This window comes from Xiphophorus maculatus, chromosome 12 (genome assembly GCF_002775205.1).
Source record: "Xiphophorus maculatus strain JP 163 A chromosome 12, X_maculatus-5.0-male, whole genome shotgun sequence".
Classification (NCBI taxonomy): Eukaryota; Metazoa; Chordata; class Actinopteri; order Cyprinodontiformes; family Poeciliidae; genus Xiphophorus; species Xiphophorus maculatus.
In genome coordinates this window covers 13038780-13058069 of record NC_036454.1, presented here as the reverse complement: position 1 = coordinate 13058069, position 19290 = coordinate 13038780, and the positions used below count along the sequence as shown (strand labels likewise).

At 37.2% G+C, this 19290-nt stretch overlaps 1 protein-coding gene across 2 annotated transcripts in view; it reads right to left on the bottom strand.

Annotated features, from left to right (window-relative positions):
- Positions 1-1404: 1404 nt before the first annotated feature.
- Positions 1405-19290, bottom strand: part of dock8 (dedicator of cytokinesis 8) — a 62913-nt gene continuing 45027 nt past the window's right edge. For both annotated transcript variants that reach the window (XM_023343436.1, XM_023343437.1), the window contains 12 exons: positions 16406-16564; positions 16218-16318; positions 14851-15043; positions 14163-14306; positions 12809-12940; positions 12450-12584; positions 11997-12086; positions 11160-11396; positions 9849-9992; positions 7712-7818; positions 3418-3588; positions 1405-2849 (listed from right to left, as the gene is read on the bottom strand). In XM_023343436.1, coding sequence (XP_023199204.1) covers positions 2798-2849; positions 3418-3588; positions 7712-7818; positions 9849-9992; positions 11160-11396; positions 11997-12086; positions 12450-12584; positions 12809-12940; positions 14163-14306; positions 14851-15043; positions 16218-16318; positions 16406-16564 — 1665 coding nt within the window. In that variant the 3' untranslated portion in view covers positions 1405-2797. The remainder of the gene's footprint in view (positions 2850-3417; positions 3589-7711; positions 7819-9848; positions 9993-11159; positions 11397-11996; positions 12087-12449; positions 12585-12808; positions 12941-14162; positions 14307-14850; positions 15044-16217; positions 16319-16405; positions 16565-19290) is intronic.

Sequence of the window (19290 nt, the reverse complement as noted above, 5' to 3'; positions counted from 1 at the left end):
GCAGTGATGTCGTCACCATAAAGCGACAGCAGCAGATTTTGTAGTTCCACGGCACAGATCTAGGCTTGTAGTTCTATACCGTCCATTAACGTGTACGTTCATAGTAAAGAAGATTAATATATCAAACTTACATAGCACTTTAAGGACACTCAAAAACATATAAAATTGCATCTAAATCATTCAAATCTCAAAAGAAATTTTATTTTTAATAGGGAAATAATCAGTTGAAACAAAAAGTTAAAATCAGTGACAGATTTATAAGAGTTTGGATAGTTTATATAATTATATTTTTTGTGTGTAGCTTCTGATAGCTTTCACACTACTGTCACAATCTATATAAATAATTTTAATAAATAAATTAGAATTTATTTATTAGCTAATAAAGTTTTTTTTAATTTAAGTGTCTTTTCAAAGACGGCTTATTTTTACCTTAGCATTACTTTATTTTTTATATTAGATATAAATCTGCCTTCAAAGTGCTACATTCATAAATAAATGAACAACATATTTCCATACATTATAAAGTATAAACTTAGTAAATAAGTAATTTTATAACTAAACCTATTATTTATAATTCTGATTTAAATGTCAAATTTGTTGAATAGTAAGTTATTTTGTTTTAAAATCAAGTACAATTATTTCAGTTTTTCCTTTGTTGTGGTAGTGAAATGCACTATAAAATTATTTCAACTGTTTACATAGGTTTCAGACAGCTTTTGTTGACTGGAATATTTCAATTGCAGTGTTAACCCCTCCAACTGACTTCATGAGTAATGGTATGGTGTATTCTTATTGCACCCACAAGTTGGGTTCTCCAAGTTTCTGGTCAGCAGTACAACAGGATCACTCTCCTGCCAAAGTCAGAGGTTGCTCACCAATCCCAATTCGATTTTAGATATGGCAGTTGAGCACATAAATTATAGAGAAAGATGCAAATATACACTATTTATTAATACTTCTGATGATTTATATCTCATTAAACCAGAGATACACAGCCATTACACTGTACAGCCTCTACCTGTGAGGACGTTCTTTCACTGTTTGAATACATATTCATTATTTTACACACATACAAAATCCTACTGATTGTCCAACTAGCAACTACAACTGTCCCAGATCTGAGAATAATATACATTTATTAAGTGCTGCAGGCTGCAATCATTAATATTTAAAATTGTTTTGCTATCAATAGCCAATATTTATTAAATGATTGCCAATTTGCTGAGTTTCAATCATCCTATGATACACTAAAGAAATGATTTACTAATGTATTTAGTAGTAAGTCATGCTCCTTTAAATACTGTTTTTTTTTTTCATAACACAGACATTTGATCTAGAGTAATTTTTAGTGCAGGACTCAGTGCTTTTATACCAACAAAGAAACTGGACATTATAGACAGAAAAGAAATATGCATATGTTAAATTTATTAACTTTCTGCAAAAGGACTGTGCTTGACAAATGTTCCTAATTTAGTAAAACAAACTGTATGAACAAATAGACAACAAACAACAGATTTGAATGCCACAAATGTATCTTACAACACACGTTTAGATTAGTTCAAAAATAGAAATGCACTTTAATTAATACTTAGTTGATACAGCAAGTTCCATAACTTTGTTTTACTAAACCATTAAAAAAATCTAACAGCTAATAAATACAATTAATCAATTGAGCAATGATAATGTATTTAAAATGTATTTCTATTTATGAAAAATAAACACATTTACATTAAATACATTGTGACCTAGAACATAAAACTAACAGGTTGAGCTGTCATGTATGTAAATAATAAGATTAGCAATATTTCATGTTCAAAAGCAGGTCTTGCAAACCTTTGCTGAAAAAGTATTTCAGCATAACCTGTGCTGGCTGGATTTTAAAAAATATTGCAATTCTTCTGAAGTTTCTCATATATGATACAAAGAAACGCTTTAAATTTGGCACTGGAACTGCTATATGTACAAAAGTTAAATTGCTATCAAATAAAATGCAAAATACTTTTAAATTTTTGTAAATGGAACTATATACAGAAAAAGTGGCTTTTATGCATCTGTGGACTGCAGTTTAGACCTCAGAGAGGATTTCCTGCTCCTGTTTGTTTGTTAAGTGCTGGATGTCCAGGAGTAAGAAAGCAAGACAAGGATGCAAGCTAAAGCAGAAATTTGTACATATTTCTCCAGTGCATAATCCATCCAGTACAAATAATTGAATTATATAATTATTTATAAAGTTCAATTATTTGAACTTTATAAATAATTAAACTAAAAATTTAACTAAAAAATGTCATGCATAGAAACCCAGAGGTTCTGTAGCGCCAACCAGAACTGTTGATCACTCAAACTTTTTTATTCTGTGCCATATGCAAATCAGCATGTTCATTCAGAGATGTACATACATACAGGACACAATCATTGGCAGAATATACATAGTATGAACACTGGGTCAGTAAAAGAGCTTTGCTGACCACGAGAAAATGTTTGCAGCATTATCAGGACTTGATTTTACAGTGAAATATTTAAAAAGCTACACTTTGCTAAGGATAACCATTTACCCTTTTTTCTGTGCTCTGTTCTTATGCAGCATACATGACATTACAAAAGTGGTCATGCATGTATGCACAATGCTGAATTTACAAAAAAAAAAAAAAGGTGAGTCCTCCATGTTGACATGCCTTTTTCCTCAGATACTTTCCGAGGTGTCACCAGCAGTTTTTTTCAGCTTATCTTCTTTTATGCCTTAGACTTTGTGACAATTTCCCTCGCCTTTCTGCAGTACTTCCCAGCAAGCTGAGGCACCTCAGGAGTTTTCCTCCAGGGTTCTGCGGAAACTCAAGCGTTTGAAAGAGTCCCTGACAATGGATCAGAAAAGACGTGAAAAATGTAAATACAACAAGGAATAATATTAGAAGGGCTACAAAGAAAATACAATGGGATTTATAAAGATGTGCAATATCAGTTCATAGAAAAGCCACATTAATATTCATTTCTTGAAAAAGGTTTATTTTATTATTTTGAAAATGTCCTTTTTTAACTTCTTTAAATACAGGCAGGGGAAAAAATGAGGAATCACATTTTTATGTTTAACAATCAGGAGAATATTCTAATTTTAGCACATTTATACCAGGCAGTTTGCATAGAGAAACTGTCTCACAGACGCTGTTTAATGACATGCACAGAAACCAACCTGAATTTTAGTGAAAGATCTACTAAGCTTATGATGATTAACTCTAAAAATACTTAATGAGTGGCAGTCTTTATTGAAAATGTGGTAGAAAGTTATTTGGTATTGATGCAAAATCTCAACAAGTTGGCATTATTGGCGAAAATACATTAAACTCTCGAAATAAAATGTCTCTTTTTATTCCCTCATTACCAACCAAAAAAAAAAAAAAAACCAAAAACGCCTGCTTGGCTCACCTGTTCTCCAGCCGAGGCCTGACAATGGGTTTGTAAAGCTCGGGAATCTTTCTCTCCAACATGGGCCTCAGGTTTTCTCTCAGGCGGTTGTAGTTCTTCTTCAACTCCTGCTGGTACTCCTTCTGGTCTGATGTGATTAAGTGCTTATTCTTCTCAACAGCCTCACCACACCTAAAAGACAGAGAGCAAAACAATATGAGACAGCTGTTATAAGCAAAATTTGGTTCCACAGCATGAAATGAAAAACAAGTTCAATCGCTACTGCATTTTTTTTATATATATATAGAGCTAAAAGGAGCTCCAGAAGTAATCCTGAGCAGCCGATCTATTCATAATCCCCTCTCTCCCACTCAAACCTTCAAGAATAACTGCAGTGTTCCATGCTAACAATGTCCTGTAACTACTTGACATAAATCTGAGTCCTTTCCACACCAGATCTCTAAATGGGTTTCCAGTTTATTAGACTCTTGGGAATTTCCATATGTTGATTGGATTCCTTCCAAATACTCCTGCTGAAATGTGAAACAGACCGCGCATGACCCAGAGCAAAGTTAAACAGAGCAGAGGAAAAACAACTAACCAACAAATAAAACATTTTGGCCTCCCTCATGTGCTAGAAAAAGGACAAAGCCTTGTTATGAAGGAAAGCACTAAAAGGATCTGGAGCATAGAGGGAGTGTGGTTTCTCTCCACAGCGCTCTATCACGACATGTCTAACGGCCAACATACAGAGCCCTATGTAGGAAATAAGAAAGAAGGCGCTGATTGCAAACACATGTCTGTGTTTATCTCTTAGCTTTTAATGAAGGTAATATGGAAACGCTAGGGTTGCGTAAGAATGTTCAGTAAAAGCGGTAATGATGGTAGAGTCACAAAACATCTGCTGGTGTTTGACTGACTGACTGACTAAACAACGTTCCATCTGATGAACATTTTAGATATTTGGCATCACTCTGCCAGTAAATCAAAAGATAAGGATGGTCTTTTACAGTAAAATCTGCTTGCACAAGTACAGGCATCATCCTTGTATTTTCTTAGGCGACATAAAAAAAATTATAAAAAATTCTTCAGCACTGCAAGCTCACAATCAAAATCAAGATGGAGGAAAAGTGCATTTGAAAAGTATTTATTTATTTAAATAGGTACATTTAAATTTGTACCTATTCACCTATTCAAATTTTACAAGGATCTGGACTTTGACTGGGCCGTTTTAGTATTTGCATATATTTTGAAGACAACTATTTGACTCTGGGTGTATGTGGAGGGTTCATGCCCTGCTGTGAGGTGATCTGTTGCCCCAGTCTCAAGTCTTTTGATGCTTCTTACAAGATTTTGCTCCAGAACTGCCGCATATTCAGCCTCTTGGCTGCTTCTCTGATTAATGCTCTCCCAGACTGGGATTCTGGGATTCTTTATGATGCTTTATTTGTTCACAAATGCTTCATACCCAGAAGAATTTGAACCCTTCAAAAACTAAAAGCGGTACTCATACTGAGATTAAATTACACACAGAAGGGCTTGATTTACTAATCATGTGACTACTGATGGTCTTTTTTTTTTTTTTTAAGTCAATAGCATTAGGTCTGAAAGAAACGTCATTTTGTTGCATTATGCGTCAAACATCATCCTCCAGCTTAATAGCTTAATGCCAAAGGCAGTTTACAAACCAGTCACAGCAACACAAAGCTTGAGACAGGCAGGCCCATACTCATTAATCAATCAACGCCCCTCTAAAATCCCGGTTGTTTAAGTCCTAATCTCTACAATTATGTATTTTACAAGAGCAGGTTAGAACAAGTTTCTGCTTTTAAGAGGCACTGAGGAGAAGAAGGGAAGCAGCTTTTGACTTTTTAATGAGAAACAAAAAACATTTTGCCTTTGCTTATTAGCTAAGGGAGAAATGCTATTTTCTGGATCATAGTGGGCATGTGATTTAACTTTTTGCTGCCAGTTTTATTTAAATGTTTGTTTTTTTGTTTGCATACTCTTGTAATTTAAATACAGCTTATGTAAAAGTTTTTTTATATCTAGAGCTGGTTTTATAACTCATAACCATTTGGAGATTTCACACACAGTTTATCTGATATAGTATCGGTCACTGTGCAATGGACAGACATTGTGTTTAAGGTGCAACACATTAAATCTATTGTAAAGTAAAAGTCATACAACAAACTAAGAGCAGTTTTTTGTTGTTGTTGAAGATTAGGACACTAATCATCATATGTGGTCTTGTTTGGATTTAGATCTAAAATAGAAAAATAAACCTTTCTGAAATTAGTGTAAATATTTGCCAACCTGCTTGTAGCAATCAAGGCAGCTGGATGTAACATGTTGGTTAGAAAAATGTAAACCATCTTTTGGAGGGAAATCACACATGCACAGGAGATGAGTGGCCACAAACACAAACATGAAGATACCCGTGCACAAACATTCACAGTGCCACTCTGACACCATCAGGAGGGTTAAGATTACATTTAGAATATATAAAATATCAAAAAACTCTACATTTTAACTCAATTTGAAATAGTCTGAACAAAACCAGAACCCTTCAGAGACATTGGAACCTCCAGCAAAGAGGTTTAAAAAGTCTTACAATATATTATATTTTATTTCAGCAGCATAATCTCACACTGAACTTTTTTAAGAATTCAGCCTTGACTTTCAGAAACCTTCACCAGGGGAGGAGTTCAGCCACTAGTCACTGTTCAAAATTTGACAGATCTTTGCATTTCAAAAGGCACATGTGTGTCTGTTAAAGATATGTAAATTTAGAAAATGTTGCGATTGTGATAATATTGGTGAATACTGCAATGATGATAACAAAATATGTTTTTTCTTCTTTCCCCTTATTCTATTCTATGCTTCCATCACTCTCTGACCTTCAGCATTTTGGGAAATATCATTCGTGTCCAGTGTGATCATCTGCTTCTGTGAAAATGTATACATTACATTAGCATGGAAAATTCAAGTTCGTACTACTTGGAATATATTGTTGGATGAATATACCAGCCAACTAATATTGCACTCCAAACAGTCCTTTGCAATATGAATATTGTGCAAACTGAAGTTGCCATCATGATATATTAGCAATATATTGTAGATCTATAGTGTCTACCTTAATAGACACTATAGCTGTAAGTAAACAACTATAAAAAATAAATTACAAAAAGTGTAAAACAAAACTGTGACAAACGAGGCTGGATGAGAAACATTTTATTTGCCATCACATATAGCAAGGAAGGCAAAAAGTGTCATTGTATGACAGAAGATCTGTGATGCTAGGAGTCTGTTTCACTTTCAAAGGTTCCAGTAAGTGCTTCAGAGTTCATGGTATTACAGACTATTTGAAATAGCAGGATATTTTAATAAAACATGTGGTGAGCTCTGCATGAAAACTGAAAACATGTTTTTCAACATAATAAAAAAGTAGAAAGAGCAAAAAGAGTGGACTCTGGATAAACCTAGCAAGAGTGCGTAAAGAGGAATGGCCACAGATCTCTTCCTCTGAATGCTGCAACCTTGTGAGAAAAGACTAAATCCTGTCATTTGGTAAAAGGGAACTGCACCAAGCATTAAAAGCAGTGATAGAAACAATTATTCCACTTGTAATTTGGTTAAAAACAGTTACTTCTTTACATGGGATTTCTTTTACTGTTGTCCTCTAATAAAGATATGATGCTTCAAATGTATTAGTGTAATATTTTACTGCTGCAATAAAGGCCTTTCTTTTAATTATTGATGACTGACACTTTGACCCAAATTTAAACTTGCATTTAGAAAGTCGGATGGCAAGAATTAAAACTTAATTCTTGTCAATTTATATTCTTTAATCATATCTTGATTTAATTTAGAAAAATCCTTAGCCTTCTGCATTAACATAATTTAAGCAATAAGACCACACAAAGCCTACAGAGGATTTTTACTTTCTTCATGTCGTCACCAAAAAATATTGTCATTTCTACAAAGAAAGTCTCTTTGAAGTTTGATACTTTTCTTTTTTCTTTTATCTTGTCAGCCGCTGCCATTAACCAAAAATACTAAACAGACTAACTGGTGAAATGAAAAAGGGCTCATGAACTTTTATCACTCACCTAAAAAGCATCTACATACAGTAAATGACCTGCGCTTGCATAGTCCTGTATCAAGTCCAGAGGAGCCCAAAACACGTCACACTACATTCAGTCATTCCACACTGGTGGTGGTAAGCACAGTATGTTTATGCTGCCTTTTTCAATTTTGCATGAATCTGCTGTGGTGTGTATCATAAGGTGGTGATCATTTGCTCCTGTCTTACCTCATTATAAACTCTTTGAAACACAGGCGCAGTTTGTTGTGGTGACGGAAGAGCTTGGGGTCTGCCGGGATCTCATTCAGGAAGACCTGGGCCACCTCCAGCGGGCCCTGCAGCATGGGCGGAGAGGGAGAGAGTGGAGGGAAGGAACAAACACAAAGGGACAAAGTTAGAGAGGGAGGAAGAAAGAGAAAGGAAAACATGGCAGAGGAAGGAATGAGAGGAAGTGCTTGGGAGTATATGAACAAAAGAAGGGATGAGAATGGTTCTCGTTTAGAAATGGGGGGAAATGAACTTATTGTCTAATGCAACTAGGAAACAAGGCACTAAACCAAAGCATGAGGAAGAGATCAGATCAGAGAAGGAGGCATGATTAGCGTACTGAATGGCTAAAGTCCCCGCCAAGCCTGCGTACCGCCACCATTTGGCTGCCATTTCCCCAGCATGAAATCTTGTTATCCTAACTTATATTCATCATAAAACCACAGAACGCTCACACTAAGCTCACATCACGACAAGCACAGTTAAACAGCTCTGATTAGCATCATAAATGCATTGGGTCTGGGCCTCAGTCCTGGGTCTGAGCTACAGATCTACACACACACAGAAATCCAGCCTCCTGCACTGATTACAGTCAGGAGTTATATGTTTACCAAGCTGCTGAGCATTAGCGTTATGTATACAACCATCAAGTCAGAGCGAGAGAAACTGTCAGATTAAGACACTGGAAGATAAAACATAAGGGGAGAAAGGAAATGGAGACACTGAAGCTTGCTTTGTCATTACTCCAACATTCGCCATGCTGGCAGAACCTGGAAGCTATCAGATCAAAGAGACCTCCGGTTCAACACGCCATGCAGCAGAGACATGAAAGGAGTAAAGGTCCATGGATTGACGTTTAACTGAATCAAGAGGAAGCAAAGGAAGGATTAAGGTTATAGATAGGTAGAAAGCTTTGATGTGTGATCACTGTCTTTTGTCTGACGTGAAGACTTGGACTAAGATAAAAATTGTAAATGTAATAACAGAAATAAAGGTGATCTAGTTTGTTATATATTCATTGTATGACAAAGCAGAGCAGGAGTCATCTTAGGAGTTCTTTCAAATAGAGTCTGGTATTTAGAGTTATTATTGCCAACCGCATTAATAATGTCTATCATGGTAAACCTAATTTAAGATGCTAACAGTTTAAAATAATTTTGTTTTGAAACACACTTCAGATTTGTCTAACACCAGCTATTCTCTCACACACTATTTGACATCACCTGCAGTTCTAGCTCCTATACAGCAATAACAGTATGTATGACTTAACAATCTAAAACATAGTAGCAAAATAAAGCTCTTTACTACCAAATTTTTTATATTTTAAATAGATAGTGATATACAGTATATATACAGTACAGACCAAAAGTTTGGACACACCTTTTAATTCAATGGGTTTCCTTTATTTTCATGACTATTGACATTGTAGATTCACACTGAAGGCATCAAAACTATGAATAACACATGTGGAAATATGCACTAAACAAAAAAGTGTAAAACAACTGAAAATACCCCTTATATTCTAGTTTCTTCAAAGTAGCAACCTTTTGCTGTGATTACTGCTTTGCACACACTCTGCATTTTCTCGATGAGCTTCAAGAGGTAGTCACCTGAAATGGTTTTCACTTCATAGGTGTGCCCTGTCAGGTTAATAAGTGGGATTTCTTGCCTTATAAATAGTCATGAAAATAAAGAAAAACCATTGAATTAGAAAGGTGTGTCCAAACTTTTGGTCTGTACTGTATATATACACCCCCCCCCCCCCCCCCCCCCCCCCCCCCACACACACACACACACAAAAGCAAGCATTACATCAGACCAGGGGCTATTTTCATTAAAAAATAAATCTGAGGGGCGTGCTGTGGTGGCGCAGGGGGTTAGCACGCCCCACGTTTGGAGGCCTTAGTCCTCGACGCGGACGTCGCGGGTTCGACTCCCGGTCCCGACAACCTTTGCCGCATGTCTTCCCCCTCTCCTCACCCTCCTACCTGTCTGCCTACTGTCAAAAAAATACGAGCCACTAGCGCCACAAAAACTCTTCGGAGAAAGAAAATGGAAAAAATAAAAATAAAAAAAATAAATCTGAAACCCTGCTTACCTGGTTAACAATGGCTCCCACAGAGCCTTGTAGCACCATCTGTAGCATCTTAGCATCAGGTTGCTCCCGATGTGTGGCAACTGCAAGCTCCCTAGTTTTCTTCTGCATGTCCTCTATGGCCACCTCTATCGGAGTAAGGTCAAACTAGAAGGAATAGAGGGGTAAAATTATTGCAATGTCAGTGTTAATGTCAGACGTGCATGGGTTGGTCTCTGGTATGAAGCCACAATAAAGTTTCACACATTCATGCTGATCATGACTGTGTGAAAAAGCCATGACTGGCTTTTTTGAAACCACTCATGGTTTAAAAAAGCTCTTATACTTAACATTTTTATGATTAAGGGCTGTAATAACTGTTGTTTATTCCAGCAGTATGGTGCTGTAAGGTTATGCAGTGCTGCCCCTCTTATACCTGTTATTGAGCACTGTCAGTCTGCTGCTGGACAAACTGACTTGGCTTTTTCCCAAAAGAAAGACAAATTAAGCTGCTTGGAAACAATTCCAGTCCCAAAAAACATAAACAGTTATTACTTAGAAACTAAAGGACCCCAACCCATCACATGAATCCTGGAACAGGGTCACAAGGTCTTTTTGCATGGAGTTTGCATGGTCTTCCTATGCACGCTTTGGCTCTCTCTGGGTACTCTGGGTTCCTCCCACAATCCAAAAACATCACCGTTAAGTTAAATGATTCCTCTTAGTTTTCCTTAAGTGTGAGTGTGTGTGTATATGGTTGTTTGTCCTGTCTGTCTCTTTTTGCCCTGCAATGGATTGGTGTCCTGTCTTGTGTGTACTCCCCCTTCTCGCCAATGGACCACTGGGGATAAATACCAGCCCCCCCTCACAACTTCACAAGCGTAAGTATGTTAGGTAATGGCTGGATGATTTAAAACTACATGTAGAAAGTTTAAAGCATCATGTCTGTAAATAAGTCAAACCCAAGAAGTCCGTCCGTGCAATTAGCCAGACTAATAAACTTGATGATATCAGTTTATCATATTTCTGTTACTCAACAAGACAAGGACAAATATGTGTAGCAGTTTGTGCTGAAATTGCTTAGAAACTACTAGTTACTCTTTGTATCAGAACACATAAATACATGATATAAATGACAAATATTAATTCAATCTGTTAATCTGTCTTAGCAAATTTAGGACTGAAAATGTTCAGTGTGTACTGTTTTTGCTCAGTACACACTGTCATTATCATATTTTTACTCAAGGTGCTTGTATTGTAAAAATCTCATTCCTGCCCATTTACATTGTCAAAAAAAAAAATTAAATAAGAGCCCATCCCTTTTATGGAACTGACCTCCTCTTTCTGGATGACATTGATGCGTGTCTTGACATAGGGGAAGGCGTGCATGGTGGTGAGGATGGTCTTCCTCTTGTACTGCTCGTTGAGCTCACCCCGAGGTCGTCCACTCTTGGTGAAGGGCGTAGTGTACATAAACCGCCTCAGGTTGAAGTTCTTCTCAAAGTTCGTTAGACGGTCTTTCATCTCATAGTCATCAAAGAAGGGTTCCACATATGTGATCTGAATATATGCCTAGACAGAAGTGGTGGTTTATTTGAGAACTGAGATTTAGTGCACTGTACAGTTCAGGTTTTTGCTTTGCTTGGATGTTTTCCATCACACACGTACATTGAAAACTGAAAATATTCTTAATGGAATAGTTTAAATTGAGTGAGGATTTAAACTTGGTGTGGACTGCATATGGGTAAGGAATACTTTACCTATGTATGTAGGAGGAGGGCGCTATATTGACACCTTACTAGCCTAGAGAGTGAGCATGTGTAAATGGACACATGGAGCATGTGTAAAGAGAGTGACCATGCACAAAGTGGGCCATAGTCTTGAATCCCCTCTGGATATCCAGTCCACACACACCAAAGACTTTGTAATTACTTTGCAAAAATATATTGATGAGTGAGGACAGGATCGTCAATTAAATGAAAATAAATTTGGTTTATTTTGGAAAGGAAAGAAGCAAAACAACCAAGACAAAGCAGAAAAGTGTTTGGCAGTGCCACTGCTTAGTGTCTATTATCTGTTGGTCAGTGGTAACCATTAAACTTCATACTTATTCACTGATGTTTGACAGACATCAGTGGAAAAACTGTGTAATACAGTAGTACAGTGACCTACCTTGCTGGGGTTGAGCTGCTTTCTGTCCACAGGTGTAGAGTCCTTAATCATTACCAGCGTTTCATCTCCAAAACACTGGCTATAAAAGTTCTGAGAATAGGAAAAGCTTTTAACTTAATATAATCTTTATAAAATACTGAATATTTTGGGATAATTCATGTTGATGTTTGAAAGATATTATAAAGCATAGCAGCATAGCATAGCGGCTTCCCTGGTGAGATGAATGCTTGATGCTGACATTATATGGACTTAATTCCCCTCACAAGCATGTAAATGATTTTTCCATGCTCCTAAAAGGCTCACGAAAAACAGATGGATAATTGCTAGTTATTGCACTCTCTCATGCTGTTCACTCAAAGTCCCTCTGCTGTTATGGGATTCTACCAGTCCAGCTGGGCACCATCTTCCCATTTCATTTCAGACAAAACACACATACAGTTCAGTCCCTTGTACCTCTAGCCTGTGTGATATCTCGGGCAGATGCGTGATTCCAGGCTCCTTGTAAATAAATTCCCGTTCATCCAAGTCTCCAAACTTGACTCCATAAAAACCCACACGGAAATAGGTGCCAAACATCCTCTTGTGGCCCTGATGGGGAAAACAAGAAGAGTTTAAATCAGCTTAATCACTATGGCACGTGTGTCATGTTTTCTTTATTACGTCAAATTCTATTTTTACATGAGGATTCCTTTTGAGAGCCATAATTATGAGAAGCTTTTTATAAAATGGCTCCCAGCCTCACAAAAAGGTTTTCTATTGTATGTTTAACATCACCTAGATGAATAAATTAGAAGTTTCATTATAGTCTTTACCTTCTGGATAATGTTATCAAAAGCTCTGTGAAGCTTGTCATGTGTGGAAGCCAGTTTTCGAAAATCTCTTCGAGCCTCCAAGATTGGTATGATGATCTTGTACACTTCATTCACTGCCTCATAGAGACCACCCTAATAAAAAACACGTTATAGCATGAAGATGAACCATATATCTATAAAGATGGAGTCAAGGTCACATGTGACTCAGTTAATGGCACCCTGTACCACAGGATGTCACTCAGCCTTTTATTTAGAACATTTAACAAGACTGGATCATATAGAAAGGGGAATCATTGAGGAATCATTCTTTCAATGATTCCTCTTTCAATGAGGAATTATTTTTAGCGTAATCTCTCTAGGTTTTCAATAGGATATCGGTCTAGGGACTGATAAGGCCATAGGAGTTTGAACTCACATTTTTGTGTTGATTTGACTACAAGTTTTGGATAATTATCTTCTTGAAGGACCCAACGAAGACCCTTTTTCAGTATACAGTTATAGCATACTAGATTTTTATTTAAAATATGACTTTTGAATAGAAACAAGACTGCATCTGATCCCCTGAGTGTCTGGTGCTGAAAAGCTCAATCTTAAGACCCTTTTATATCATCCTTTCCTTCAATGATCTAAATGCTTTCTTCTTGACCCCACAATGGGGGTTCTTTAGTTGCATGTTTATTGGGGAACTACACTAAAAAAGTCTTGTTCTTATCAATGCACATGGTTCCAGTTCAAGTCAGACTTAAACAAACTCCATGTTTCCCTCACACACAACTGTTTGACGAAACAGTTGTTTTGTGAAACGGTTGTTTCATCACATAGTAATGTTTTTTTTATTATTTATTTATTTTTAGTAGTTAGTTTACGATGGTTGTTATGGAGACTTGGTAACTCTAAACCCCAAAACAACACTCTGTGAAGCAGTTCAATCACTGGTCCGATCTCAGTGCAAATAGAGGCTAAATAATAAAGGCTCCTCATCTACCAGATTGGCAAATGGATAAAAATAACAGGAAGTGGTGAATTATTCATGAAAAGTTCCCATTAACTACCCTAAAAGTAGCATGTACTTATTTTTTTATAGTTTAAAGGAAATTATAGATGTTTTGAAAAAAAATACGAAATATTTTGTCTTCACAATTTTTTTCTCAGATTAAAGGCTGAGATAATATTATGTTTATAAAATGTAATTAATTGTAAGATCTAGCAAATAAAATTAACAGCATCAATATTTGCATTTCACTTAGAACACATGTAGCCATATATTTTCAAAATTGTGAAGAATTACAGTAATTTTTACAATGATATCAGATGGTGGTACATATTTTGCATTGCTATAGCTTTATTGTCTTACATTGCTGAAAAGCTCAGCAGCCTGTTCGAGCAATCCCACCAAGCCGCTCTCCGTGAAGTACCGTCCCGAGCACACGCCATCCTCGTCCGGGGACAGGATGTCATCGGACACAGCTGACTCCTCAAGCACATTGGGGGAAATGTTCTGTGAAGAAAAATCAGTCGCCGAATCAATTAGTTAGCCCACTTAATCAAATAATCAATCAAGTGGTTTAAAAGGATGTGTCCTGCTGTGGTGAGAGGGAACCATCTGGATTATCATTCAATCAATGAACTGCTAACTGACACAGAATTCAGTGTCCTGTGCTATTAGAGTGCTACAGAGGTCTTGTATGAGAAACGCCTCATTAATGGTGCCATCATTTTTGGAACCGTTGTAGCCGTTTATATTCCATTTGTTTTTACTTTAGGTCAGCTGGCTGCAAAATGAGCATTTTTGTCCTCCTTCAGTTTTTAAGACAAATATTTCAATGGACCTTGTCTTGATGGTAGAAGCGTTCAACTTCCCCTCTCCCCTCCTCCCAAGGACTTCAAGGCATTAATTAGGCCAACTTGACTAATGTCTAAAAAACATGACTTGGGCAGGTGGCAATGACAAAGTCTTGATCAGGATGTCTCTTTGTTGGGTTAATGTTAAAATTACTTCCTCCAGCATCATTCAATATGTTTCTTGCCATTTCTCTGCATACCTGAAAGGTGACACTTCCAACAGGAAGGTATTTGTGATCCTCCAACATGCTGAGGTACTCAGCCACCAGAGCAGCAGCATGGACCAGGCACATGGCTGACTCTGTATAACACTTCCTGTTGTTGTGCTTCTCTGCCATGTTCTGCAGCCAGGTCAAACGGAGGTCAGGAGACGTCTGGTAGCCCTTTGCTATCCTGGAGGGTAAAGAGAAAGAGCATACGTTTTCCCTCCTTTTTCTTTACCCGTTATTTAATCGCTTACAAGTCTAATTAAGATTAAAATCTGCCTTGGGAGCAACTCAACTGAGAAAAAAAACTACTATGCAGCACAAACAAGATCACTGAATGGGAACAAGTCGTATATGCAGTACCAAGCACATTTACAGTACATTGCAAAATTTTTGAACCTCTTAAGCTCCCCCCCTGTTTCATCACATTAAAATCCCAAACTTCAAGGTTTTTATTGTGATTTTAGGAGATAGACCAAATGATGTTCACAGCTGTTAAGTTGAAAATAATAAACGTCTTAAATATCTCACAGTTCAAATCCTCATATGAAAACATAAAGAGTATGACACAGGTCCACTACACATAAAGTAAAGAAAAAACAGAAATAAATCAAACGTCTTCAAAATGAAATGTACAAAATATGAGTAAATGTTAAGCCTACTGATAATATTTGAGCAAAATGTGGACCAGTGTGGGAGCTGTAACATAAAATTCAGCTACTATAGTCAAGTGCAGAAAAATAAAAATATATATATTCTGAATCTGAAATGACTCATTTATTATTTATTAAAAAAGCAAGTGAATCACTGTACTACAAGTAAAATTGTATTCCGCATCTCAAATATTTGTCAATCATCTACTTTAAGTGCACATGTTTAGATATATGTAAAAAAATTGTATGTGAAGGTCCTCCTGCAGCACTGTCAACACAGCCACTCACCAGGTGACTGGCAAAGCCTGAACAGAAAGTTGCATGACGAATAAGATGCGATACATCACTGAGTCACAACAAGGTAGAGTGCCAGAATCATCAGTAGCACATGTATGCTCTCTTTGTTTCGATGCATCCCCCACTTGCTCCTTCTCAAACACGCACAAGCACTCTCCCATTTGTATGCACACTGTTTAGTTTTGCATATACACAAAACCAGATCAGAGGACTAAACTGCTACCACATGGTTACCATAGTGAAGACAGCAAATAGGGGCTAAACAGTGCAGACCACAGAGAAATAAGAACCAGCATTGAGGGGTTTGGAAGAAGAAAGAGAATGATAAGCAAAATAAAAACAGATGATATAGAGAGGCAGACTGAAAGAAGGAGGTACCTCTTTTCACATCAGGTTCTTTCTCATTCTTACCTATACATGAGATCCATAAGCATTTCAGGATCCTCCTGAAACTCCCTCATCTTCACAGTGTCTGACAAGATGCTGTTGAGGTTTCTTAATAGCTCATCCACCTGAATATCCAGACATAAGTAAGATCATGCTTTTTAGAACATTTAATCAGGATTGCTCATGGTTTCTGACACTGTTTAAGCCTTCACCTGTGAGGGAAGCTGGGTGTTCTGCATCTCGGCATCCTCCTCTGCATAAGCCAGGATGGTGCGGAGGGAGCGCCTTAGATATTCCTCCTGGAAGTCTGATGATTTGCCCACCAGTGAGGCCAGTGACATGGTGACCTGCATCTTCACCCTTGAAAAGTTCTGAGAAGAACAAAAAACACAACAATTAACCATACAATGTGAATTATCCATGGATTCACAACGAATATTTATAGAATTAGGTGCTTTGTCCTTCACTTTCATGTGAAGAACAAAAGTCTGCACTATGTAAATAATAAGCAATGATAAATGAATGAATAAAAGCGAAGATCCAACCACATCTGAAAGCAGCCAATTTATTAGAAATAAATTTACTGAATCAGATTCAAAGAAATGGATCACCAATACATCCAAACAAAAGAGGAAACAAGAAAAACATCAACCTTAATCACCACTAAGCTGTCATTTCAAAACATTCTAATCAATGGGAGCAGAACTATGAAATTATGCAAGGGGGCCTTTCAACTTCATGAAACTGGAGCTCATCGCCAAAGACGAATTGTTAAAATACCAGTGACAGCATATAGAAAACTGGTAAAGAATTAACGAGGGTTTCATTGGTGTGATGACAATATAGAATTCTTCCTTTGATTATTGAAGAGGGTAAAATATCATGTAGTTTATTTATCAAAATGCATAATTTTGTTCAAAAATCCAGTTAGACTGTTCTATTGTTTTTTTTCTGTTTAATCTTCTACAAGAAACACATTTCTTGGTTGAATGGAAATAATTTAAAATCTACATCTGCTTACAATTAACTTAATTGTAAATAAATGACTGAAACAACAGCCAGTTATGAACCAAACCTATTTAAAACAGTTGGGATAAGAACAAATATCTGTTTTTCCCCCCCCCTTCTCTTTCTTGTCTCCTCCTCTTTCACACTACCTGTCCAAGAACAAGAGCCTGACAAACACCCTTCCATCTTCTGAGCAAATGTGCGAAAGAGACGGTGCCCATGCTTACGAGATGTCCCATCCATCTCCAGCATGACTGGCTAAGCGGGAAATGATCTCCCATTAGCAGAGACATAATCACCCATGGATCATCTCTACGGCCCCATTCTGTTCAACTGAGCATGGAGCCAGGGGCTCACCACTCATCACTGCCCTCTAACTCAGTGTGTGTGTGCGTGTGCAGACGTGTGTTTGCCCTACAATACGGACTTAATGACAGTTTAAGTCAACACATAAAACCTCTTTGTCTTTCTTTTTAGCTTCATCTGACCCTCTTCCCTCTATGTCTGGGTATTATTCTCACTTTTCCAGAACTGGAACTGGATGTGTGTTCCTGGTATTTTCTCATTTTATTGTTATAATCCAAAATTAAACAAAGAAGGGTAAATAAGAGATGAAAAAATAGGTGTCTGTGACAGATGGAGAGCAAAATGTGGGTGGAAAACAGGATCAGACCATAAACAAAGAAAGAGGTAGATGGTAAACATTGTATGGATGACTCATTTGGCTGCTACGCTAATTCAGATCACAGCTCCTTCTGTATACACTGTATAAACAAACATAAACAGGGACACGAAGAAGGGCAAGACTCCCTAGAAAGTGGAGATACTGTATGTATGTGCGTGTGAGCGTGTTCCATAGACAGGCGCCTGACTTTGATTAAAGTGAACAGATTGTAAACACAGGAAATATCGACTGCAGCAGCAGTTATCGAACCGATGAAGAAAATGAAAGAAGATACTCTGTCTTATGCTCGCTACTCCTTTTAGATCTGTCTTTTTCATTTCCCACTATTGCTGTTTCACTTCTGTTACAAACACTCCTCTATCTTCATCAAGATTTTCTTCTCTCTGGGTCCTATGAAATTCCTTCTCTTCCTTCCACATGTGGTACAAACGCGTACACACGCCTATATACTGAAACACACACACACATAGAAGGGATGTCATTAGTTAAAGAGGGATAAGAACATGGAGAGACAGACAGTAACATATCTCTCTGCTCTCTACTTAAGAGACACATCCTTCACCAGGAACTTTTTCTTGCACGCTCAAAATAGACATGGAAAAGACATTAAAGCTGAGCAGAGAGGGAGAGCAGATAGGATACAGATCTGAGTGACTCGTTGCTTCAATGGGTCTGAAGCAGGGAGCCATTCTGAAGTCTCACTGGCACAAAACGTACAATGTCTTGCAAAAAGTACTTGTGACATTACAACCACACACTTTGTGTATTATTGGGATTTGAGGTTTTAGACCAACACAACTTAGAACATAAGTATGAAGTAAAAGGAAAAGCACCTACAAAGTGTTGTGGTGACCTTTAAACATTTGAGAAGTTATCAGAGGGACAAGTTAATAGAATCTGGTGTCATAGAATTTAATTTATGGTTCTGTAATTTATGTTTCTACACTTAAAAACACGGGTCTGCAGCCTGCTGCTACACAGCCACAGGTGACTCTTTGGGCCCTTAACACTTGCTTTAATTAATGTCGGCTTAATTTCTTTTTTAAGAATTTGTGGCACTAGTGGGTTTTATTCATGAATAACTTGATAGGAAGAAGAGCAGAGGGAGAAAGAGGGATATATGCAGTAAATAACTGGGGGTCTGGAATAAACCCAGGGACAGCTGCATCGAGAACTATAGCCTCCATATACCGTGTGTCTGCTCTATCTCTAAGCCACATGGCACCTCTGGCCAAACATTTTAAAGAGCTAAGGAATGAGGTGCTAGAAATTCTAACCCTAGCAGTCTTTTCATGTGATTTTTGCAATTTATACAACAGAATGACTAAGTGCAGAAAATATTTGTCCTTTGGTCACAACTTAAGTGTTTTGCTGATGTAATTTTCACAAATATTCAATGGTGGA